This window comes from Haemaphysalis longicornis, unplaced genomic scaffold (assembly GCF_048455015.1).
Source record: "Haemaphysalis longicornis isolate Haplotype H1 unplaced genomic scaffold, Haemaphysalis longicornis Haplotype H1 scaffold_8, whole genome shotgun sequence".
Classification (NCBI taxonomy): Eukaryota; Metazoa; Arthropoda; class Arachnida; order Ixodida; family Ixodidae; genus Haemaphysalis; species Haemaphysalis longicornis.
Genome location: NW_027526445.1, coordinates 121,237,989 through 121,263,668, shown reverse-complemented (window position 1 = coordinate 121,263,668; position 25,680 = coordinate 121,237,989). Strand labels below are relative to the sequence as shown.

The window sequence follows — 25,680 nt, the reverse complement described above, 5'->3', positions numbered from 1 at the left end:
AACCTCGGGTGGTTGCAGCACGCTTATATGCTGCGCCAATGGCTTGCGTCATGGCTATAAACTAGCAGACAGCGTGACGCCAGGAAATAAATATATAAAGGGGGGCAACCGGGGAGTTCCGAGCGATATGTGCGGCGTGCGGCACATGCGCCTATTCGTCCTCACACAATAACCCGCGAGCTTCCTTTGCGGTGGCCGGCGCCGCGCGCCTGACGGCGCGGCGAAAACCGAAAAACATTAAAAAAAAATCTTGCGCGCACGTGTGTAGTAGGAGTGGAAAAAATTACACCATCTTCCCGTAGGGGAACCCTGAGTAGTATGCGAAGCAGGCATGCGGTCGATTCAAGTGCCCATTAGTTTTCAGTTCGTCGTTTCCGTAAGGTTGAGGTACGTAGCTACCGTTGTATTTGCCGCTTGGTTTCCATGGTAAGTACCACACTTTTCACTTACCGGAACTACGAAATGAGAAATTGCGTTGACCCCATGGTTTTTCACATACTACTCAGGGTTCCCCTACTGGAAGATGGTGTAATTTTATTGGACGGGGTGGGGGGTGTTAGAGTGGAGAGGCATTGAAGCGAGAGAGAGACAGATATTGTACGTGGTATGAGTTTGTCTTTATTTAAGCATTATCATCATAGTGTTCAACGTAGGTGACGTCGAGCTGTGGTTGGCGTTCCGCTTTGATTATGACCGCCTTATGTTCTGTGAAATGTAAAGGAAAGGGCTATTGTAGTGGATGAACCCTAAAGTTGCCGAAGATGAGATCGATGCACGTTCCCCGGATTGTTGTGGGCTGCTTGTAATTACGCCCCGCCGAGACTCGCCGACGCACGCCGCTGCCGACGACGATGAAACGTCGAAGGCGCGTGAAGCGTGCTCGTCTCGTGCCGGCCCAGGAAGACACTGGCAACACTGTCGCTCCAGGAGCCCTTAAAGGGGAACCGTGCCCGTCTCGTGCCGGCCCAGGAAGACACCGGCAACATCGTCGCTCCAGGAGCCATAGAAAGGTAAGACACCACCGGGCGTTCAGCCAGCCGAGCACGCGCAGTGGGGGGGTGGACGGCGCAACGACAACGACAAGGGAGGGACATAGCCCCGACCATGAGATGCTTCGCATTTAAAAAGTTCGCGCGGCTAGTTGGGGTCCGGTGATTTGTCTCTATCGCGCACGTACGCAGTATGGAGGAATTTCAGCGCGGAGAAAGTCGGGGTCCCGCGCTTTGACTGTTGCTCTGTGTAGTTCATACCCAGTTCCGAGCGTTCACACTTTTCATGACCACCTTCGCTTCCACTGACATCAAATGTGTGCTTTGAGGTCGGTGTAACAGCGGAAACAAGTGCGAATGCGATGAGTTTACTACGGCCACGGGGAACGCAAGCAAAGCTGCGGCGGCATGTCAACCGGCTGGTGTGTCTATTGCGGGCATAGCCCGGTTGAACACGAGCGGATAGGTAAGTCCCTGGATTTCTTTTTAGATGCGACGCATCTCTTGCTCTCTGGTATGTCCCTCCGTTGTCGCGGCGTTCGCACGCTCACTGCACATCTGCAACTCGCCTCCGTTCTTCTCTCCGACAGCTGTGCCCAGCGCTCTCGCTCCGTCTCATTATCATAACAGCTGGTGTGCGCGAGCTTCGCCTACGTTCGCGTCTGCTCCGGCGCGCAAGCGTGCGCATGCGCGCGACTCTGCCCCCGGCTCCTCTCCTTTCAAAAGCGGGAAAATAAGCGGGGGAGCGCACGGCGCAGGATCAGTCAATCGCTCGCTCTCGCCCTTGACTTGACTTTGCTTGACGATACCTCCGTGATTGACTTGAAGAAAAAGATCTTCCGATGAAGACGTGATGGAAGCGACAGTCCCTTCAGCGAGTGGACTGACGCAATCCAATACCGGCGTCAGTCGAAACGCTCATACGAACACATGCGGGTATTCGTATGAGAACACCCGCATGTGATGGAAATGCATCACACGCGTTCACAACACGTTTCACGCGATTTAGAGAATCAACCCAATGGAAACGCCAATTGAACCCCCTAATGCATCGCATCACATCAGGGTTCCCTCGCGGGAACATGGGCGTAATTTTTTTTTAAGACGATAGTCTTCCTTGGGCTACTTAAACCCAGAAATTTTGGTCTGTCTGTCTGACTGTCCGTCTGTCTGTCTGTGACTCGATTCAGCCACCCGGTCAAAGTAAAATTCATACTGCGCAATAGTCTTATATACTCACAGCCAAATGTGAGCGTCTAAGCCCGGTTTATATGCTCATACTTGTCAACTTTTTTGAACATGAACAAGACATTATGCAAATATAAGACCGAAAATTAATACACAAGGGATATTTACAGTGTTCCTTTATTAAAAAATTCATGGATGCATGGTTTTTCGATAGCAAATGATATTATACTACATCTACTGCAGAAAACCGCCGCCTGCTGTTGCCCGCGCCACCTCTAGGCGGCATATTAGAAATCACGCGGCAACACCAACGAAAGTTTCCACTAGCTAGGTTCCACGTTCTGCTTGGAACGCACATGGAGCACGGCAACGCGGTTCTATAAACCTTGAAGTCGGCCGCCTCGATTCACGCGCGTCTTCGCCGTACTGTAGCGCTGGCATGGAGGAACCCGGCCTGTAACAGTGGAACGCAGTAAATTCAAATAGCCTTGAGCAAACCTTTAGTGTGTTTACCTTGCGATGAGAGCGACGTAAGAGGAACAGCATGAGAGGTGAGCGGGAAAGCAAAGGGGGGCATTTACTTTGCAAATGTCTACACAGACTATCGTCTTTTGATGACATTTGCAACGAAAGGAGCAGATACGCGGCCAATTTTATTCTTGTGTAGGGGAGCGCGGACTAAGAATTTGTGTTTACAGGCAATATAGTAAGGGCCACGAAATTATGCCTTTTGCGTCGTCGTAAGAAGCCCGCGCCAAAACCGTTCTCCGATATCCGGGATCGCACGGTAAATTTGACGTACTGTATACATAGGATTCGGTTTCCCAGTGCGGCGGCTGTCTCGGGATCCCGGCGAAAAATGGAAATGCTCGCACATGTGAGGTACTTCCGTCGCCGTAATGAGTACCGTGGGGCCATAACGAAACTGTGCTTTTTTAAGCGTTTCATTGTCCTGATCGAGGCACATAAAACCCAGTTTGAATTTTGAATTTTTCAATATTCCATGGCCACTGCTTGTTATTTTCGGTAGGCGTAGCAAAAAGTTAGGTAACGTTTTCTCCTAACTAGGTTCTTGCGTCATTTCGGCTAGTGACTTTTCTGGCACGTTAGTCTACATTCTGTGGCGATTTGTAAACTTCATTACGGTGCATTTAAGTGGTAAAGTTTTCACATGAAGCAACATTCATGAGTAACACCAGCCCCCATATTGTTGTGTTCGGCACGGCTGTCGTCCGTCTGGAGTGTCAACTCGCGGTTTGCAGAAACAAGATAGCATTGGCAGCGCCAACGCGGTGCGTCGCCGGGGTGATGTAGCTCGAAGTAATGGCTTCAAATGTTCTTAAAGATGCGCTAGCTGTTGCTTGGTGTGCGCAGTTTATCTATGCATTTGCAAAAGTTATTACTAGCAATTTTGTTCTATCTTTTATAAAATGGTTTGCACCATACTATTGGTGGAAATTCTTTGATAAAAAGAAACTTGGGCACATTACCCTCCGTATGTAACAGCGAACAGAGTTTGTTTACGACGTCCAATTGACGTGTCGGCGTCAAATAAATATAGCAACGTTTTCTCGCACGCCTTTGCACGGAAAGAGGGTTCTGCCTTTCTATGTATATGAAGAAAACGTCCCTTTGGACAGCGTTTCAATCTACAAGCAGTAAGAAAGAAATAATTGCCTACACTACAGTTTTGCCTGATTTATGATATTTTCACATATATGCTAAGGCGTTATTGATACTTCTGCTGCGCCACTTCAGCCGATACTGTTATAGCGCCGATAAATAACGCCACCATTTTGTACCTCGTCAGTTTTTCACCTGCTGTTTATTTTCTTCACGTTCTTGAAATGTTTAGGACGCTGTTTCCATTCCAGTGCGACGAAATTCCAGAAGAAGCAGCTACCGGGCCATAGATTGCTTGGGGCGATTCTACAAAGGACATCTACGTCATCGGAAGTGGTGTACCTGGACCATAATTGAAACCCGGAGAAAGTACTTTTTCTTCGTTTGGTGATATATTACATTAAGGACATGAGATACCCGTCAGCTTCAGGCCAAACGTTGGGCGTTATACAGTCAGTAGCCTGCAAAAAAGGTGAGTTTCCTCCCTGTTTTGCAAGCAGCAAGCCGCTGAAAATTTCGGGAAAAATTAAAACAATAATTTTATCTTGACAGGTCCTCATTTGCTCTTCCACAAGAAAATATTTTCATTGTTGTATTTCCATAAGGGCATCTGCTAATATTTGTATTTCTTATTTCAGTATAAGTCTTTCGTGTTCATATGTGTATTTTGGATATCAAATAAAAGGAAAACATCGTTCCATCGACATGGCGTCAATTATCTAATTTTCATCTTACACTTGTGCAAGCTCATGAACTCGAGAATGACAAAATACTTAACATTTAGTTTTCGTTTCCCAAAAGACCCAGCAACGCGAAATAGATTATTCCAACTTCGCGAGTAAGCCGCGTTGGGGCGAAAATTATAGAATGGTCTTGCTACGGCGACTTGCTGTGTTGACGAGGGAGTGACGAATAGGCTGGCGCCGCCATTTTGGGTCACTCGCTTGCCGACGAAGCAAGTCATTGTATCAAAACCGGGCTATAATTATCGCCGCAACGCGGTTTACTGGTGAAGTTTGAATCATCTTATCTCTTGCGCGTTGCTTGTTCTTGTGGGAAACAAAAAGAACAGCGAGTTGAGCACTTTGACCCAGTAGCGGCGGCACGGCTCCATTTAAGGGGGTCTCCACCCTGTACGGCGGCGCTGGCATCGAGGCACCATAACAAAAACAGCCTCTTGACGACTCCTGCCGGAAGGTATTGTAGAGTGGGAAATGAAGAGGTTGTTGCTTCTCTGGTGACTGTAGAAATGGGTCCCCTGGCTCATGCATTTATTTACACACCAGGCAAATTTTGCACAAGATAAATCATGTCCTACTGGTGCCCCTTCTCCAAAGTGTGCAAAGACATGCAATTGAGATTTTTTTTATTAGAGGGAAAATTGCTTCACCCAATGTGGAATTTATTTTTATTCTCATTCAGCGTTGTTAATAGGCCCGTATTTCATTATTCGGGGAGAAGCAGGCTGCATGGCTAAACCGTGATACCGATTTTCCGACATGTTCATTTTCTTCGGAGGACTTTAATCATCGGTTGGCCTGCAGGAAACACCAACTACAACTTCAATAGCGTCTTCAGTCCCAGCGCTGCGAACTTTACAATTTCTATGGCTGCTTCTGCAAGGAAAAAGAACAACAAATAAACGCACAGCCACACTCCTAAAGAATATACATCTCTCACAACACAACGTACATAACACCAAAATTCTCTGCCTGTTTTCTTTAAAACAGTAACCATTAATGACTAACTGTTGAATTACCCAAACGGCGAATATGAAACAAAACGGGGCGCAATAAACTATTTCTTCTGAGCTTGTACCTTCCTTGTTAGAGTTACCTGTGTGAAAGGCCGCCATCCTGTCGTGAATTTGGCAGCGCAAAGTTTTTTTTATATAATTTGGGGAAAACGCGTTTGCTCGGCTTCCTCATTGCCCTTGCGATTCTTCTCATCATAGGACTAATCTCTCAGGACCATTGTGAACAATTATAACTATGCGAGTTTTATCCAATGCAGGGGATGGTGCGAAATTCCCCGGTGTGTTTTTTTTCTTAAACTGAGATTGCGTAGGAGATTTTGGAAAGTCCGCATAGCACGAGTTTTCTAGTGCACGTGGTAAAATAAAAACACATAATTCTCTTCTCGGGCGATTAAATACGAGCTGAGTTTGAAACCTTTCGAACATATGGTAAGTTTTCAGGTAATCCCAAAAAACTGTTAAAAATCATCTGCAGCTCGTTATTTTCAGCAAGGGAGTTTTCACGGCGGAGAATAGGGTTATTGGCGACGCCTTTGTGACTCCCATTTCTCGACAATCTTATCATGTTTATTAGTAAGACAAATGGGCGGCACTTTTGCGGTACATGCGTTTTTGAACAACTTTCCAGAAATAAGTTGTAAAGTCAGCAAACATTTTACCGAACCTTCATTTCTTGCTAAATGAGTTGCCGCTACAGAACTGTGAAATTAGTACACTTGCACGAGAAGTTTCGACCAAACATATCAGCTTTCTTTTAGGTAGAAGCGCTTATTAAATACGTAAAAGGTGGTTGGTTAACGAACCTAACCAGCAGTAAAACGTTTCTAAGTTCCGCAGGATACAAGATTTTGTGCAGTTTTTTACACTGATCTTATACAACGCTCCCGTTATTTCTAAAATCACCTCACTAATTTGTTCAACAGGCAAAAAAACGCCTATCACCACGTTGCGTTTGGTGGGACAGGGCTTTTAGAATAAATCCTATTTTTAGGCATCTCATTTCACGCGTCCTTTTTGTTGGATGAGTGACAGGTTGTCTTTGAAAATACCATCAAAAGGCTTGCGGTTTCCTTGACGGGTGTTGTTATGATACATTGCAGACGAATTCCTTGCTTGCATGATAATTGATTGATTGAATCTTTCATTGGAGCAAGGAGGGCGTGTGCCGTACGGTGGGGAGAGGGATGGAAAGAAGGGGAATACTAATAAAGGTCCGTATTCAAAGAGAACAATCTCGTTATGAAGGCGTGAAAGTCTTCACCGGGGTCGGCCCCAGTTAAACTACTCGCGCCAGACCACTCTTAACTATAAAAGCGGCAATTGCTTGTAATAAAGATGCGTGTAATCTAGTGTGCTTCATGTCGTAGGATGTCGGGATTAATGTTTGTTGAACTCTCTGGGTGATGTTTGGCAAAGTGTGGGCACGTCCACACTAGGTGGTGGAGATCTGATTTTCCTCAGTTTGCAGTAGAAGCAACGTGGGTGTCTGTTGGGGCATTTTGTCCCTTTTTGTGTCATGTGAGGGGTGTAGGCGGCATCTGCGCATAGCTTTTTGATGAATACTTCCACGGATCTGCTGCAGGAGACAATGTTGGCAAGATACCCAAGGGGTGTAACCTGTTGGTAACGTTGTCTTTTACGTGTCTTTATTCGGAGAAGTACAAGGGCTGGAGGAGTGAGGGTGGAGGCTGAAAGGGGAACCAGTGGAGGCGTAAGGTTCTCGCATGATAAAAAAGCTTTTTTCTCGGTATTGACCATAGCATTGTTCTCATCTGCGAAATAGGCCAGCATATTATTACCTAATTGTATCTCCTATTCGACAATAACCTCTTTTAGAAATTCTGAAACTTATCCTGAGGTAATTTACTCACCCCGAATAAAAGCTACAGCCATCAGTTCATTGCTTATCGTCCTTGTAACAATTAATACGGTGCACCTTGGTATTCTACTCTTGGAATACCATTTTGATATGAATAGTCCTCATGCGCTGCCCAGGCAGCGCTGCACGACAGGAGGCCAAACCGACTTCCCGATAGCACTTCCGGGTAGTACAAAGCTGCGGGGTTCCCATAGCCTCCCGTATTGAAAGAATCCACATGAGTGCGGTACTCGCGGCTGTTTTGCGACTTCGTCTCCAGCCCATCCCCGGCGCGTCTGATCTATTCCGGTGAACAACCTTGTACAAGGGAAGAACGCTTTGCAGAGCTAAATACGTTTAAGCCGCCAACAAAACTGCTGTGTCGGTGGCGGCGCTCTACCACTCACAGGTTCACCGATAATCAAATAAAAGGAACCATGAAGTCAGAGTTTTTTGTTTGAACTAATACACTTGGTGACAAGAACATGGCAACAACCGCGCATCAGAACAAAGGAAGAGTAATGCATTTGGAATATTTGGAATATTAGTAGAAAAGGATGTCCGATTTGATACAAGAGCAGGCAACGACTCTCGGGGTGATGTAGTAATGGACTGCATCGGTCGTTTGGGGCAGGCTGTCTTGCCGGTCTCCGTTACTGCCACCAGTCACACTGATTGTAACAACTGCGTAGAGGCTATGTTGGATTGCCGAGATAACCTCTAGAGTGGAGGCAGCTTGATCATGGTAACGCTGAAAATGAAGGGCGACCGTACGGATTCCTGTACTGTGCCCAGCTAACCGTATGTATGAGCTCCAATTCTGATACTCCCAGGATAAGACGTGTCGTGCGATGAGACACAGAGTCTTTTATGTTGGCATAGGCACGGTGCCCGACCCACAGCTGGACTATATTGTATAAAATGGCACCATGTCTGCCGTTCTCAAACTCCTTAGATAGGTCCAGTTTAAGTAAAACTGTCTTGCGAAGTCCGAGCCGTACATCTGGTCTAATGTGTGGTGTTTCATTTGCAGCATATCGTCTAGGATGGAAAGCTTGGACGGGAAACTCACCATTGTGTGGAGAAACAAATGGTTTGTTTCTATGGGCTTATACAAACTGTCCAACACCACCTATTCCAAACGCTTGCCCAAGCAAGGCGCAATAGAAATTGGATATGAGTTAATCAACTTGGGCTCCTTCCCCTTTTTTGTTATAATGGAGATCTTTGCTGTTTTCGAGGCTGCTGGAATTGGTCCTCGTTCCTAGCACTTGTTCACGTACCGAGTGAGGGCGGCCATGGAATAATCATCGAGGCTAATCAGCAGTTTATTCCTGATTCCATCCGGGCCAGGCACCCATGTAGTCTTGATGTTAGTGCAGCTTAGATTTCACCTTTCGTTAGAGATCTGTCACGTTCAGTGTATCCAGCTCCAGTGTATTCAGGTAAGCGTTCTGGCTCTCCATCCTTAATGTGAAAATACAGTTTGGAAAATTCGCTGCAGATCACCCGCCATATGTATGTATGAGAGCGAGCAGGTTATTTCGTTATATTGCTTTACCACCGTTTGTGTCTAGGAGAATTCTTAACGTATTTCCCGTGCTGGCTTTCCTTATTTGGCAATCTCTGCGGTCCCATAAAGATTGCTATTGCTGATTTGTGAGATAGCGTGAGATTTAATTTCCTGGTTCCGTCTTGATGGTCTCGTCCGAAAGGGGAAATTCAGTTTCCGCTTGTGGAACCGCGCTTGGATGCTGGCCTTCACCTCCCACACGCGCATAAGCTTGGAGTCACCCTACCGTAAGTCTGCCTCTACGGGTATAAGTTTTGTGGCCTGGTCAACATGGCCTTCTAGCTTCGAATGCCACGAATCGAAACCTTTATCTGTGACCCATATGGTTCGACAGTTGCCTCCCGTAATTTGCAAAATGTGTCCCACTTGTGAATAATGTGTCGTTCGCCCATTGATTAACCTCGGCTAGTCAGGGTCATAGTGGGTCATAGTTTCGATTATATAATGATAACTCAAGAAATTTCTACGCGTGTTCCTCCGGGTAGCCGTGAAAGTAAGGTCTCTAGTGACGATATTACCCAGTCTTGTGGAGAAACCCTGAGAAGTGCGCTCGCTTACCCTTGGCAAGCCCGGCCGCACTTCACTGGTCATTTTACCGTTTGGACGAAATAATTAATTTAGACTTTACGCTCCGCAGCGCTGCAGGGTGCATTCAGCGTCATCTCCGGTGTGCACTTCTTCATGTGTGCCTAGCCTACTTTGGCAGTCGCGTAAATCGTGGACCGACTTTCCAATATGAAAAGCGTTTCGCGATTATTTAGGCTAGGCAAGCGGCACCACGTCGACCACCACAACACTTCGCCTCCTCCCTGTTCTGTTCACGAGCGCCTTACTACAGCGGGGATGTCCCGCTGAAGTTACGGTGCCACCGTAGAGCGGCCGCGCGGTCTCTATACCAGAGATATCTTCTCCGTTACGTGGAAACATGGTAAACAAATGAAGATTAGAAAGTGGATCGCTCAAATGTCTCGAACTTTGCAGCATATTTGTCAGCTTTCTGCTGTTCGCAGGTAAGCGATATTCGATTCCATCACACTTGAGCACGCGATATCCCTACTACGCCAAGGTATTTACGTGTTAAAGCCAAGCTCGAGAATCTGTGTGACATGGTTGCTTGCTGGAACTATAGGTCTTAAAATGATGGATTTCAAGCGCCAGTGAACACTAATTTTTGTAGGAGGTATTTGGCAGGTATTTGGGTGATAACAATTGCTTTCTGTATTCTTGTGATGTCGTTTAACGAAAACCTTTGATTAAAACGTCCCCCTATTGCTTTAGAGTGCACCGTTTGAATTTTACTGTTTTACAGGTTCCTTCCCCATAAAAATGTGAGCATTTAGGAACTTACTTACGTTTGTGCGTGAGCCACTTCAGAGGGATCTTATTTGGATTCCAGTCATTATTTATCTTTTGTGCACGTCGGCTGAGAATTTTCCCAACATTATGAGATGAATAAGAATTTCAAAGATTTCCGCTACTGCGCCTATTCCAAGGAACAGGCAGACGCTTCCAATAATACGCAGTTTAAAAAAACTGGCAGGTATTTGGAATTAGACAACAGATTACCAGTCTACTTATACAAGGGTTGGGAAGAATTTATCGTCTTCCGTTTTGCGCCTTTTCATAATGATCGTCTCTACCGCGCATGAAAAGCGTAATTAAGATTAGCATCGTGGTTTCGGTGAGAAGACAAGAATCCCACTCCTCCCTAAAGTCATCACTGCAATGCCGAGAGCGATCGTCACATGCACGCGGCATGAGCTGCCATCAAAATTTTCGGAAGGTGACCCGGCACAACTTCAGTGGTATCAGGCGACGTCACTTTTTCTCTGGCTGTATTGTTCGACTGGTATCTGCTGATATCTGGGTACCGGCATGTGCCCACTGCCCTCTTTAATTCCCTCGAGATTTGAGGGTAATTGAGTAACTAAATGAATAAATAAAATATTACTCTCATTAGTACAGCAACGCAAAGCGTCAAAAGCTACTGTTATCAAAACCTGCATCGAACGTACGGGACATCTCAATTGTTGTGTACTCAACTGCTCAATTTTTAAACACCTTAAGCACACCTTTAAACATTACGTCAAATAAAATGTCGAATTTTTATGACTCTTACCTTGGTTTCGACGCCGTATTTCGCGAGCCCGTGTTTCTTCTTCAATAGTTTCCTGCAGCAGTTTCTTGTGCCTCTCAGCCCGCAGCCTGTCACCTTCTCGGAGGCTTCGCAGAAGCTTGACGTGGGCTTGTGATGCTTGTTCCTGAAGTCTTTCAATGTCACGTATTGTGGCTTGGGGCATTTCACCGATTGATAGCAACTCATCACAAATGTTCCATGGTGCCTCCTCGCACACCTCTTCCTCCTTGGCCTGTTTGGTTTCCAACTCTGTGTTCCTGGATGAGCGATAAAATTTTCAGCGACAGATCATCCTACGGAACGCAAAATATTGTTGCTGTGAATGCGACATCTGGGATTCCTGCCGGCCTGCAGAACAGCTTTTTCGTGCAGACCACACAGAACACCAGAAATACGGCATAAGCAAGGTTCCCGCAGGCATTGGGCGCTTAAAGGCTGCGCCTATTGTCCGCGTTGCTAGCTATGCGTTTTACGATCTCACGCCGATCCGCACTTCAGGTATGTACAATAACAACGCGCAATGTATGCAGCATGCGTATTTGGATTGACGCCCTCAGTATGCGGGGCATTATTTTTATGTGTACTTATGTTTTACCCTTTAGATATTGTGAAGGTAAGCTCTTGCTACCGCTTGAACGAAAAGTCTATGGTTTTAGCACAATTCCCCAGGCAAACGTATCCCATGTACTTTGGTCAAACCATACCCTTCCAAAAAGGTTACAATGAAGCTGCAATTCAGAAAAAGTTTAAAGTTTTTGTCTAAAATCATAAAATGATGCTTACGGGCCCAGTGTCATGAATTACTTGTACACTGACTGCTGCAGCAAGATGCGGCAACATCTGCTATGAAATGTTGGATTCTAGGGGTGATGGAAAGTGTAGTTCAATCCCAGGGATTGCGCCTATTTACTCCAAAACCTTTCAGCCCGTATCCTTCGAGTGCTTTTAAAATTCTTCGAATAAATGATTGTTGGTACACTATGGGACATTTCTTTGCTTTCTGAGGTACGTTGATTTGTCAGCAAGACGTTGGAGATTAGTAGGCTGAAGACCCGGAAGAGATTCGAGGATCGGTGTGGTGCTGGCTATATAGCTTCAAGAAACGGCATGGTTCATCTTGGAATGTTCTGAGCATGACTTTGGTATAAATGCACAGGTACTATAATAATCAATCAATCAATCAATCAATCAATCAATCAATCAACCTTTATTTTTGGTGCCCAGGAACAACCCTAGGGTCTTGGTACTGGTACACCATATACAAGCATTCATAAAAACAAACTACAATCAAGACAACACAACACAGAAAACCGTATATATGAAAGAAACAATAAGATAAAAATAGTTACAGAGATCCCAGAAAGCAAAACAGCAAAACAGCAAAAAAAAAGGAAGCCTAGTGTTAGAAGCCATGACACCCGGCCAGCAAAACGTTGAAGGCACGTGAAAAATTGAAAATACACAAGCAAATACTCAATGCACATGACGGAGATAGATTATACACATAAAACAAAGGTTTTGTAACAAAATGTCAGGAAGTTTCAAAATGGAAAAACGAAGTTCAGCGTTACAAGCACTGACACTTAAACCGACAGAAATTCAAGCAACACAAAATCAGGAAAAGTGAAAAACAAACAAGCAAGATGATGATTTGCATAAAATAAATACGGAACAGAAATACGGCACATAAATGACATAAAGGCACTTAAGTTACAACAGTTTTCAATTCATTAGAGAACAAAGACAAAGAGCTCTGGAATATATCAAGACGATCGGAATATTCATTATATGCACATTGTATTCTGCAGATGAACGAGCATCATTTAATAATAATAATAATAATAATAATATAATAATAATAATAATAATAATAATACTTTATTAGCATACATATTCTAGGAGACCCAAGCCTGCAAGGGCCGCAGAAGGCAGTGGGCCCGTACCAAGCACTACTAAGCACGCTTGTGGCTGGAAGGCAAGGTTCACTTCTTTGGAAGGACCAAGCAATAATGCTTATGCCCACTTGCGCTACGGCACGACCATAGCATTAAGAATACGCCTTGTGCACGGGTATAAAATACTTCTAAATGTGTATTATATAAGCAATTAAATTGTACTGTGTAATCTCACCTCGACTAATTTCAGTCTTAACAGTTCGGAGTGAAAAATGTTTCCACTCGTTAAACCAGTCAGCACAAACGTCTCCTCTCGTACTACCCTAGCAAGAAGTTACTGCGCTGCATGCGGACTCAAACTAAAAAGTAAAAGGTGAAATCGGTACCTTACCTGCCTTCTGCGAGGCATGGACCCTCTTCCTCACCTGTGAGAAAAAAATCACGCAGTGGTGTGACAAACGAAATCTGTGCTGTGTATCAGTAACATATCGCTATAGTCTAGCCCGTTATTGTTATTTCATTATGTACTATCAGGGGAGATTTCAATTTGTAAAATTCAAGTCTAAGGGGCATCGCAAGGGCCACAATGTCAGCAAGATTCTCTTGCGAAAATGGAAAATTTGCCAACAATAACATAAACTTCATTTCGTTACGTTAGGATACAAAGAAAGAACAACTGGGTGGGCTCTCAAGCCATTTTTCCAGCTTATAATGTGATAGAGTTCTTGTGTTGACTATTTGAATCAGTTAAAAAAGCAGAGGATTGTGGTCTTGCAACTCGAAGGAAATGAATCCTGAATTAGAAGCTGCGGAATCCTAAAGAAAAAGCGGGTAACAAATGTCTGCGGTGTAAACAAGAAAGGAACTAAGCACTCATTTGGAGAGAAAAACCAGAATGGTTAAGCACCTGGCGCCATCTTCAAGTTCTTGGAACACTGCGACGCTGCAATAATTGAAACAAATCTCAAGAACCTGGGTTACCGCTTTTCATAAAATGATTCGTATTTTATCACAGTCAAACGCACAGCTGAGATTAACATTCTTTGCAGGAATCATACACGAAACCCTTTGTCACGACACCGAACTGGTGAAGCGCTGTAAATTATTGTATGCCGCCAAACAGCAGTACGATACTTCCATTTGCTCTGAGAGTGCCTCGTGTGTCTAGTAGTATGCATACCGACTTGACGATTTTCTGCTTTGGGGGGTGCGTAATATGGGATTTTGATCTGTCATACTGGTTAGTAACAATGAGGCAGTTGTAATCAGTCTTTTTAAATATAACCTCCTGTAATAAAAATCTCGTTTGCAATCATACAAAATTGAAATTAACCTGAGGTGCAACTGGCCCAATTTTTTAAAGCAGAGTTGTGAGCGGTGTTTGCCATTATTTAGAGCTGTCAGAGTTCTGGGATTCTGTGAGCAACTGACTCACATCGCACACCTTTAATATGCTGACATTATTTCGCTACAGTTTTCTCGAACCTAATATTCTTAGCACTCTTTGTGTATTACAGGAAGGAAAATGTTCTGTAAGTACTTTATATACAATCCTATAAAATAACGATGCTGCTAAAAGTAATGTTCTTCACAGCCAAATCATGAAGTTCTGATTGTTACAAGCGATTTTTATTGCATTCCGGCCCTTGCAAGCTTAAAGCAAAGCAATCTAGCCTTCATCACTCCAGCTACAAGGCAAAGATATGAAAACTCAAAGTTCTTTAATTTTTTGTATTTTATTTCTTAGGGGTCCACACAGGCGTGACAGTGAAATCGACTTTTCAAATAGACCTTTGCTGCTGCATTTGGCTCCGCTTACTTGCATTCAGTATTATTCACTTCAGTGGAGACCAACTTCCCTAACAAGCCTGCCTTATAGGCTATTTATCTAAGCCGCATGACCTTCCGGCCAAGTCCTCTAGAAATTAATTGTTACATTTAGTACAGTTCTGCTACTGCTCGCCATTTGCCAATGGCAAAACACTCCCTCAGAATTCAACTGGGACACTGCTTGTCTTACATTTTGCATTGAAGTGCACCAAAAGTTTCTTCGCATCTCCCGGCGGGAGTACTTCCCGCAGGTCCGCGGCATCCAGTTGAGGCATGTCGTCCTTTGAGTGCACGCCCTTTTCAGCGAGATGTTGAATCAATAACATTAAATGCTTTTCCGCGATCGACGGAAGAGCCACCTGTATTTCAGCCGAAAGTTCTTCCATCTCTACCGGAGCCAAGAAGACTCCTACCCTGGTAACCTTGCCCTGCATGAATAAGGTAATGTTCAGTTTAGCAATATGAGCTGAAACCAAGTTACCCGCGCAAACAATCCGTACAACAAGAATGCGATGCTAAGCTTCATCTCGCGTAACTACTGTATGGACAGGCTGTCTGGAACAAGTCTTAGCTTAGTGCAACGAACTTGGGAACTTCATTGCGCTTTGCCCGGACGCCGGTAATCGCAAACAGGCATTCTCATTGCTTTCAACACGATCGAGTCTAGACTCCAAGAAGTTAGCGCAAAGGCAACACGTCATTAACCAATGAATAGGGACTTAAACATCAGGCATGCAATCAGCCCCAACTTTCGCATGTGCAACTCATAAGCGAAGTTTTATAGGCCAGTCTACAAACACGGGTCGCACCTGACCAATAAAGTACAATGTGGTAAATTGTCAGAATGAGTGTGGTCACAACAAAAACGTCATCGAACTAACGCAACCATCCGCATAATGGCAAGAGGGAACTACTCTGTCCGTGAAACATTCACGTCATCACAAATTACCCAAACCCTATATACATCAAATACGTGCACACACGTTCCGAGCTCCAGAATTCACACACGTTTTTCCGCGGATGAAACACAAGAAATCAATGCTGCGCATGCAGGAAGAGGCGCGAATGGATTCCACCAACAGCAATAAAGCACACCTTTTTATCCTAACTAGCGACCGTACAGCTTAAGCCGACGTGCAGCTGCCAACAATATCCCTTGAGCACATGCACTGGACGTGGCCGTTCCCCTCTGCAGGCTGTAGAACAAGCCATCGTGTACACGCTTCCAACACACTTGCCCTCCCACCACAATTCCACAGCTTCCTTAGCATTGAAGCTGGCCTTATTTCCACCCCACAGCACTCCCACGACGCCTGTAGTGTACCAAGGACCCCTCTAGAGGTCACACACACAGTGCATCAGTCACTGTACACTTTTTATTCCGAAAAAATCTGTAAACAAATCTCGATTTAGAATCTCGGGCCGTGAATTTTGCTGAATTATAACAGCACAGCGGTTAAGGTCGATGCAAAACCGTCCGCCGTATACAGAAAACCTCGAAGCCTCGAGAAAAAAGGGGGTAAGGGAGGTCCTGCGAGTCGAACGCGGGACCTTTGCGTGGTGAAACCAACAACCTACCCACTAGGCCACTCTCAAGGCCTGGGGGTTACGGTAAAGCACCAGTGGGGAAGAACACCATGTGCAGCCAATTGGAAAGAAAAAAATGCTTCCCTTAGTCCGAACCGAACAAGGTGCATATTTACAGCAAACATGATCATGGCGAAGGTGGTGAATATGTCCTGCGACATAGTCACCACCTTTGAGAACATCCTTCGCGACTTCACCTTAACGTATGAGTTCCCAGCGGAAAACAGCCTTAGGTTTCTTGATCTAGTGTTGTACTTTCGCCATGATCATGTTTGCTGCAAATATGCACCTCGTTCAAAGAAGAGCCTGCTGCCGCACACATCAGCCCATTCGAAGTCAGTGAAGCGTGGCATTGCTCTCTCGGCAATGCGCAATGCATTACAGAGGTCGTGCCCTCATGGTGTGCAGGACAGCTTTCAGGACCAGATTGCAAGGATGACCGGAGCAGGTTTTCCGCGCGAGCTGCTGAGCGCGCTAGCGGAGACTTTGATTTCGCAAACCCACAAGGAACGCACACTATGCACACGGGAAGAACGGGCCCCAAGAATTGCGGTGATGCCGCATGTTCATAGCGTGTCCCATCGGATTAAGAAGGCCGGTAGTCGCGTGGGCGTGCGTGTTGTTTTTTCGGCTCCTATCGGTACGTGCGGCCGGGTGAATGCGGGGCCGGTAAACAGCAAAAAATGCAGCAAGAAACATGCCAATCGCTTCAGGGAGTGTACAGAAGGTGTGGTGTATAAGATTATTCTCTCGTGTGGCAAAAGCTATGTGGGGGAAACTGACCGCTGCATTAACGACCGGCTCAGGGAGCACGCAAACACTTTACGGACAGACACGGGCAGCAATCTAGCTGCACACTTTCTTTCGGTTCTCAGTGCGGGCGTTGGCCTTAGTCTTAATGGCGGGTTCTAGCGCGTGCTAACGCTGTCTACTTTGGGAGAGGTGTAAAAGGAGGCTGCGGACGAAACCATCCCGGCCTGCCAGTCATGGATAACTTTCAGCGGCAAGCTCAGAAATAAATGCGAGGTGATCACATATGAAGCGGAAGCTTGGCGCAATACTAAATAACTTGAAAGAAAACTTAGCTTGGCTCAACGGGCCATTGAAGAAATATTGATCGGAGTAACACTTAGAGACAGGAAACGAGCCTCCCAGATCAGTGAACAAACTAGAGTAGTAGATATCACAGTTAAAATAAAAACAAGAAATTGGCTTGCGGTGGCCACGTAATTAGACAAAACGACAATTGGTGGAGTGCCACGGTGACAGACTGGACATCGAGAGACGGGTCTCAAAAAAGACGAAGGCCAATTACTCGACGGAGGGAAGAAATAATAATTTTCGGAGGCAAATAAAGGGCCCTAAAAGCGCGTGAAAGGAGCGGTTCGAGGTCGATGTTTGAGCCCATCGTCGGCAGCGCACTTAGTGGGCTGCTGCTGATGATGATGATGGTTCAACAACCCGGTATCCAGCGAAAGAATAGGAGCCTCCGTCCAGCTCGGCTGTTTCTGCAGCCTGGCACCATTAGTGCAAGCTGCACCATTTTTTAACCCCGGCCCTGTGTGCCGCAGGTAAACAACACGGCAAAACCCGTCCTCGCTCTAGTGGCTTTTCCAAGCCCATAGAATAAAGCCTTCCGCGCCAATGACATAACCCTCTCGAAACAGCAGTCTACGATCCAGAGAAGCGAGCAGGCATTGCCCCTTGCGGCGGTAGGGCTACCTTACCATAGCCTGCGGAACGTGCTCAATGGAAGCAAATCTCCTTGCTCTACAGATTTAAGCGAAGTTGGTGCAGTACATTTATCCCTTCTAATAATGCGTGGCAATCCTTCCCGAGTTTTCACGGTCCTGGCAGGGTGTAACAGTTAGGACCGTGTTACGCCCTGCATCTCCCCAAAAATACAGATTTAGAGGTAGTCACATCCGTAATCGCTATAATAGCATAAATGGAGATAGTGGGTAGAAAAAATTTGGAGACCGAACAATATGAAAAATAGAAAAAAAATAGCGAAAAGTGGCGAGAGGTATAACTCGCTGCATTTCCACACAATTGCACATTTGGAAAAAGTTCCACCATTGATCGTTATAATAAAGTAAATGGAGATGATTGGTCTAACGGAATTTCGAAAATCCCAAAATGAGAAAAATAAAAACACATAGCGAAAAGTTGCAAGAAGTAAAACTTCTAACGTGAAATATGGTTCCGTAAAAATACGGTTACGTAAACTATAACTGCCCGCATTTCCACAAACATGCAGATTTGGCGGAAGTTCCACCTGTAATTGTTATAATAGAGTAAATTGAGTTAATTAGCCGAACATAATTTTGCGAAGCCAGAAAATAATAAAAAAAATAGCCAGAAGCAGCGAACCACGTAAAATCCTGGAGTTCCACAAACATGCAGATTTGGCGGAAGTTCAACCTGCAATCCGAACAACAACGTAAATGAGCATAGTTCGAACAGAATTTTGGAAACCCAAAAGTAAGAAAACAAAAGAAAAAATAGCTAAAAGCGGAGAACCGTGTTACAGCCTGCATTTTACAGAAATTCAAATTGCGCGGAAGTTCCACCTGTAATAGTGATAATAGCGTAAATGGCGATTATTCTTGAAACGGTATTTTTGTAAACCAACAAATATAAAAAACACAAAAGAAAGCGAGAAGTGTACCTCCCTGCATTTCCACAAAAATATAGATTTCGCGAAAGTTCCAGCTGCAATTGTTATACTATAAATAGAGATAATCGGTCGAATAGAATTTAGAAAAACCCAAATATTGGCGGTATAGAACCTACACTTTAGACAAATGGCATAAGAATGCAACGCATTAGTAGACAATTCTCTGAATTTCTGCAGATTTTTCTAGCAGTTCCCTCTTGTTAATCCTGCGCATAGCACAACAATTCGAGGAACAAGACCTGTTCCTACTGTTTCATTTCTTTGCTTCCGCCGCTGGCAGTCCTAAAAATATGGTTACGTAATTTCTTCTGCAAAAGATCCTCCAACTTCTGGGAACGTTATGCAAACCACATACTTCAAGCCGCTGCGCACAGTAGACTGAATTTCGGACCTAACGTCGCCGCTCCAAGAGATCCAACATGCACTGATTTATGTGCAGCCGACAATCGCGTGTTCTGCATGACGTCATTTCGGTGCCTCGGTACAAGCTTGTAAATAGGAAAGCCTCCATATCTTTGCTCCTGGCGTCCCTCGGCTATTCAAACTTCCTGCCACTTGTGGCAGAAAAAATAATAGATTGGCCCGGTTGTAGCTGTGTGTGCATCCTACGGTGCTTTTTAATTACTTATGTAATTTACGTAAGTAATGGGCGATCGGCGATTTGAGAATTCTCCAGAAAGTCAGCATGGCCATTTGTGTTGACTATTGGCATCATTATTAGAACGGCACTAGACCTCAACCAAACGTATGTGACTCCCTGAGTCGCACCAGCCATGAGTCGCACCAGCCAGAATGTACACTTTACAGTGAAGTGCGAAGCAGTTACTCCAGACAAACCGCATGACCCCGTATCATAAGTAAAAATTTGAGCTGATTTGGGACACAGTCTTTGTTGGAAATTGAAAGTCAGTTACTGGGTCTGTGTATAGACTATAGTCTGACATGACACCAGGACTTGGCCCACGGACCCACAATGAGGATATCACAAACTCTAATATTACCCAAGATAAAAGCAAGCAGTAAATGCTCCTCAAAGGAAGGATCACTTTATGTCGGGGCAGGAGGCCTGTTTAGGGCCATTACGTGTGCGCGTCGCCTACGTCGTGTGTTTTTGTTATATTCCACCGACCCCATCGAAAAATAGGCGTGTCGGTGTCAGGGCCCAGTCTAAAATCACAACAGGAACACCGCAAAAACCTAACGGGAATTCCTGTCGTACGACATAAAACTTTGTTGTGACAACAGAAGTCCTGTTGTTACGACAAACCTATCTGTGGTTGCGACACAGATTTCTGTCGTAACGACAAAGTCAATTTTCACTACGACAGACATTCCTGTAGTTACAACATAACTGCCATTTACGCTACTCTTCACAATCGGCAGTTACAATCAAAACATGCGCAACTACTGATGGAACATCAGGATCACGACAAGACACGAATTCGGCACGACGGAACATCAAAATCAGGACAGCAATACGAATCACAACAGAACAACAGAATCCCCACACGACAAGACTACGACAAGACGACAGTACGACACGCGAAAATACGACAAAAACCACCGAAATTTTTTCTGTCGTGGTACTCACGGAAATACTTTGCCCTGATATTATTTCTCGGAAATAACTTAAAGCTTGGCGCAAGTCATCCCAATAAAGTTGTGATGTTCGTTCCGGCGATGTTATGCGGAGATGAGGAACTTAATTTATTTTTGGCTCCGGTTTATTGGTCACGAAGGTCATCAGGGCGATGGTGGTCAAGCTCTCGAAGATGGTGGCCGAATCGGCGAGTTCGAGACGGGGTTGATACGATTAGAAGTGAAGTTCTTTGTATAGAACTATGTACATTAACTATCTACATTTCTCCAGACTGCCTTGAAGTTTTATGACGAAATTTACGGGCGACTATGTTTTCCTTTAAATGGGCATTTAATTATGCAAAGTTTGCAGTTGCAAGCCAGAAGCCTGCGCTTTCACGAATATTTTACACAAATACATTTTGAAAGCGATTCAGCACTTCGTGGACACATATGTAATATTACGAGCCTGAATATAAAACAACACGGAAGAGCCACCGGCACAAAATATCCAATGGAGCCCTTATATCTAACGAGACAAACGCACCACCTGGACACGAGATCCAATGAAGCATGAATATCCAACGAAACAAAATATCTAACGGGACAGGACATCCAATTGAGCCAAAATATCCAACGAGACGGAAGAACCGCCAAGACTGAACATCCCATCAAGCCTGAATGTCCAACGAGATGAAAGATACACGGAGATAGAAGATGTACGCTTGTATCTTTCGTCTCGTGAGACCTTACGGCACGTAATCCCAGTAAACATGTGCATTCTCGGACGCATGACATCCTACTTTGCCTTCAAAGGCAATGTCAAACATTTAAAAAAAAGTCACGGGTAAGCATTCCGCTCAGAAATGACTCATGCTTTCATTGCTAATAGTATTGTATTTTTTTACTACCAATCATGAGAGGACTAGCTATGTTGGGGCGGGGATGAGATGCGTGCAATAGTCAGAATAGACGACTTGAATTCAAGGCAATTCAAACTTTCTCAATAAATATGTCATGCAGTTACGTATGCAGGATTTAATTTCGAGGGGATGGGTGAACATTACAGGTGAGGAATTAGGCAAAACAGGAAAGAAAAGCAAGAAAACCTAAACCATGCTCAACTTGTCCCTGCCACCAAGCAAACTATCGTCCCCCAGCTGCCGCTTTGATTGGGATTTGGTGTGATAGAGAACGTCCATGAAGCAAGGAGAAAATATAGAAATGTGCCTAATCAGTTGCCGTGCCTTAACTCTTACATTTACGTGCCAGGGTACCCATAATGTGAGGCCATAGAATGTGGGGTGCATACGTAGAACAACAGTAGCTTTTTTGTTTCACTATTAGGCAGTCTGCGTGGCGTTTATTCATTTTATTGCCCACTCGCCGATACTTGCCGAACCGTCATGAGGGGACCTTTAACACTGTACGCCTATAACACGCCCGATAAAGCCCGTGCGAATCATTAAATCTCCCTCCTAGCTTCGTACGGTCGTCCACAGGCTTACCTGGAGCACCACAGTGCAAACTTCAGTTCAAAAACTGTTGAAGCGACTCTGGAGCACTGAAGTGCCCCTTTAAGCTTCACAGAAATGCAGCAGTTGTGAGTAAAATACCAAACGCCAATGAAGGAGGAGACGATAAGTGGGTAAACGTTGCTCCAGCTAAGACGGCGGACGACTGGGCAAGCCTGGCTCTTCCTATACATAACCAGACCCGCTATCGGAACACTGGAAACACTCATCTTCTTTTGAGCAAGCGTTAAACGCGGCCCCGCTATTCGGCCTCGTGACGCCTAGGGGAAGAACCTCACGTGCTGGAGCGAACGGCCTAGGTTGGAACCATAAAAGACTCAAATTTTAAAAAGACGATAGTCTCTCCTAGGCAGAAATTAAATGGTAAACATCTGCTAAAATGGAACCGAGAATATGCGGCACATCGTATTTGAATGTGAGTGTATGCATTCAAATCTACATGAGGAAATATTCGGCTTCTAGAAGCCCCAGGATATAAGGGTAGCACAGTGGGATGTAATTGCAAAGCTGTCGATGCGGCTAAAACAATATTACAATGGTCCCGGACATAAAGCAGACAGGGGAATATTTCCTAGGACAGCTACCACCCGCAACAGAAAAAAAAGGTAATTTGAGCCTGCCCGTACATTAAACGAAGAGCATAAAAGATAGATATAGTAGTTATTTAGTAAAATGACATGTCACTACCCCGTTACAAATATATAGCATTATCAATCAATCAATCAAAAGGGTAGCGAAAAGCTGTAAAATTGAATCGACTTGAGCAAACCTCGAGCGTATATTTGTCTTGGGGGGAGCAAAACGGGATGTGAAGAGCGTGAGAAATGGGCGGGAATGAGAAGCGAGGTATTTACGTAGAAGGGACAGCCGACAACTATCGTGTTTAGACGACATTTGCGAGGAAGTGAGCAGATAGGTGGCCGGTTTTTCAAGACACGTCGTTATTTTACCGTAAAATGATCTATAAGTTCAATTCTAGGCGTTTTTTGTTGCAAATAAGAGTGGATTTCACTTTTCAGATCGGTTTTGAGCACGGCGCCCCGAAATTATAAACACGTTTAAGTAACTTTCTGCAATGCACCTGAAGTGCTAAGATTGTACCTATATCGGAGCAGAATATCGCGATTTAATAGGATGCCGGCATAATTTACTCTATATTCTTTTTGAGGAACGTGTGTTAGCCGGCTGTAAAAAGGGTACAGGTTCAAAACGTACGTGGCACGCAGCGTAATTAGCACTCGAAACAAAGAAGCTTCTCTTGTATACATTCCCGGCCCAGTTGCGTGGGCAAGAATTATGCTGGGTCCTATGTAAACATGGCTTTTTATGTGGTGGATGAGCTTCCACGGGTGTGTGGAGGGTTTCAGAATGGATCCAGAGACAGGTGCACAAAGGGGGTGAATGAACAAGCGTTCTCCTAAGCTTGTCCAGTGCTACATGTGAGTTATTCACGGCATCCGATTATGATGTGGCTTTTTACACGTACGGAATAGGCGTGTGTAATTAGTTGTTGCTGGCGCGAGGACACGTTATGCTCTGTATAGCACTCACACTTCTGGTCTCATGGATCAAGAGATGGATGTGTACCAATGTCTCAAAATATCTCTTTATTTCAGCGTTCTTAACAGTGCACGGATAAGCTCATAGAGTACTGTTCAGTAAATTGAAAGAAATCACCTGTTCTTCCCCGCTCGTTAGAGGAGATTATGAAATTGCATTTTGTTGCAGCACTACAATAAAAATCGAATGTATGTCTCAAAACATCACCAGCATAAACCTAGTGTGGCTGCTTAGCTACGACTTTAATTTGAGTCGAAAGGTATAATTTGTGTTCATGAAAAAATTTTATTGCACTTTTTGCATATTTTTTTGGCAAAAATATGGCACAATGTTTAACACTAACTTCAGGGTGCATTTAAAAGGAATGCAATGTATTCTTTCCCGCTGCGGCTTACAATGCCCTGATATCATATGTGAAACCCATCAGCAGCCATCAGTCGTCACAGTTTTTTTTTGTTAAAACGTAAACCGCACGTTGCTATGCAAAAGATTGCCAAGCACTGTAGAGCCAATAGGAACTAGCCTCACTTTCGCTTTTTCCTACAAACCACCAGTTATCATGCGGTAGCCCAACCCCAACGTGCTTCACACGATAAATAGAACTTCCGTTTCGGCCACGATATCCACTTTTCCCGTTGTAGAGGAAAGAAAGAATACTGTGTAAAAAATAAATCTCACTCACCTTCCAAACGACGCGATGTAGAAGAAGACCACTTCTGTTTTATTCGAATATGAGAGCTACAATCAACCTCTTAGTTTGACGGCTTGCCCTTATTATCGCTAGTGACAGCAGCTTTGGCAACGTCTGCTGAGTTGTGAACTGCAAGAGCCATTTCGAGATCATTTATAAAGCCCTGCGCGGCTGCGCCGTCTGCCGGTCGGGCGCCGAGGAAGGGTAGGCAGACACTGGGAGGGCGGTGTGCGCTGCTCGGCGACACATCTCGCCAGAGTTTTGAGAATAGGAGTGGCCAATGGGCAGTATCTCGGCGCGGCCCCGCCTGGACGCCACCAGTTCGCCACTCCTACGAGTTCCCTCATGTTATCGCAAATTGCCCGAGCTCTCCAACAAGCGAGCGTCTGGCTCTATCTCGAAGCTAAGGTATGCCGCCCCAAAACGTTAACGCGCGCAGGGCTGATCAGTGCGATGGGCAGAGTTTCTTGGTGTTAAGATGCGGGAAATGTCTTTACTCAATAAATCTCTCTCTCTCTCTCTCTCTCTCTCTCTCTCTCTCTCTCTCTCTCTCTCTCTCTCTCTCTCTCTCTCTCTCATGTTTTTCCAAACTATTCAAAAATGAATATCTTCTTTCGTAAGAATTCAGTGCCGTCCACCTTGTGAAGAGCGCGCAGATGGGTGAAGGTGGGCGCAGTTCAAGGAGTTCGGGAAACAAAACACGTTTGTTTCTAATTTAGGGTGGAGGCATACTTCCTAGCTTATTAGCTGAGTGAAACTTGTAAGGGCTTGGAGTGCTATTGCGGAGGACAAGCACCAAGCGGTCCGTTTCCGTCACCCGTCGTAAACATCTTATAGACTAACACACCAACCCAAGCCGCTGTACAACGGAGGACAGCAGTTAGCTGGCATCGGGTTGGGAGACGTCTTGGCCTAAATCTCCCACCAGCACAACGGATATGTCATCGGTGAGCAAGTGAAACGTAACTATAAAGCCCCCCCCCCCCTTCCCCCCCCCCCACCCCGTGCTCGCATAAGGGGGCAAACCGTGTCAGCGCGTGCCTCGACGTGAAAGACTCCGGGAAAAATGTCTCTCCGGTAGCCCTTCAAGCTGGACTGGAAAAACTAGCAAAAACCTGACACCAGGAGGCGCGCAAGAAAGAACGACCAAATACTAGCCCATAAGTGCAAACAATTTCCAGCTCTAATACGAAACCGCGT

The 25,680-nt window shown here is 45.1% G+C and overlaps 1 protein-coding gene across 1 annotated transcript; it reads right to left on the bottom strand.

The window, feature by feature from the left end:
- Positions 1-5,194: 5,194 nt before the first annotated feature.
- LOC144148847 (uncharacterized) lies at positions 5,195-24,700 on the bottom strand. The gene is made up of 5 exons (XM_077680368.1): positions 24,472-24,700; positions 15,040-15,277; positions 13,411-13,444; positions 11,107-11,381; positions 5,195-5,416 (listed from the first exon to the last, which is right to left on the bottom strand). The coding sequence occupies exons 2-5, from the start codon at positions 15,233-15,235 to the stop codon at positions 5,355-5,357; spliced, it is 567 nt and encodes a 188-aa protein (XP_077536494.1). The 5' UTR covers positions 15,236-15,277; positions 24,472-24,700; the 3' UTR covers positions 5,195-5,354.
- Between the last annotated feature and the right edge of the window lie 980 nt (positions 24,701-25,680).

Excerpts from the sequence above, each read along its gene's own strand:
- LOC144148847 (XM_077680368.1), bottom strand. The coding sequence starts at position 15,235 with ATGGAAGAACTTTCGGCTGAAATACAGGTGGCTCTTCCGTCGATCGCG. Across the intron at positions 13,445-15,039 it reads GGTGCACTTCAATGCAAAAT|GTGAGGAAGAGGGTCCATGC; the intron begins GTAAGACAAGCA and ends TTTTTCTCACAG. Across the intron at positions 11,382-13,410 it reads CCATGCCTCGCAGAAGGCAG|GAACACAGAGTTGGAAACCA; the intron begins GTAAGGTACCGA and ends TCGCTCATCCAG.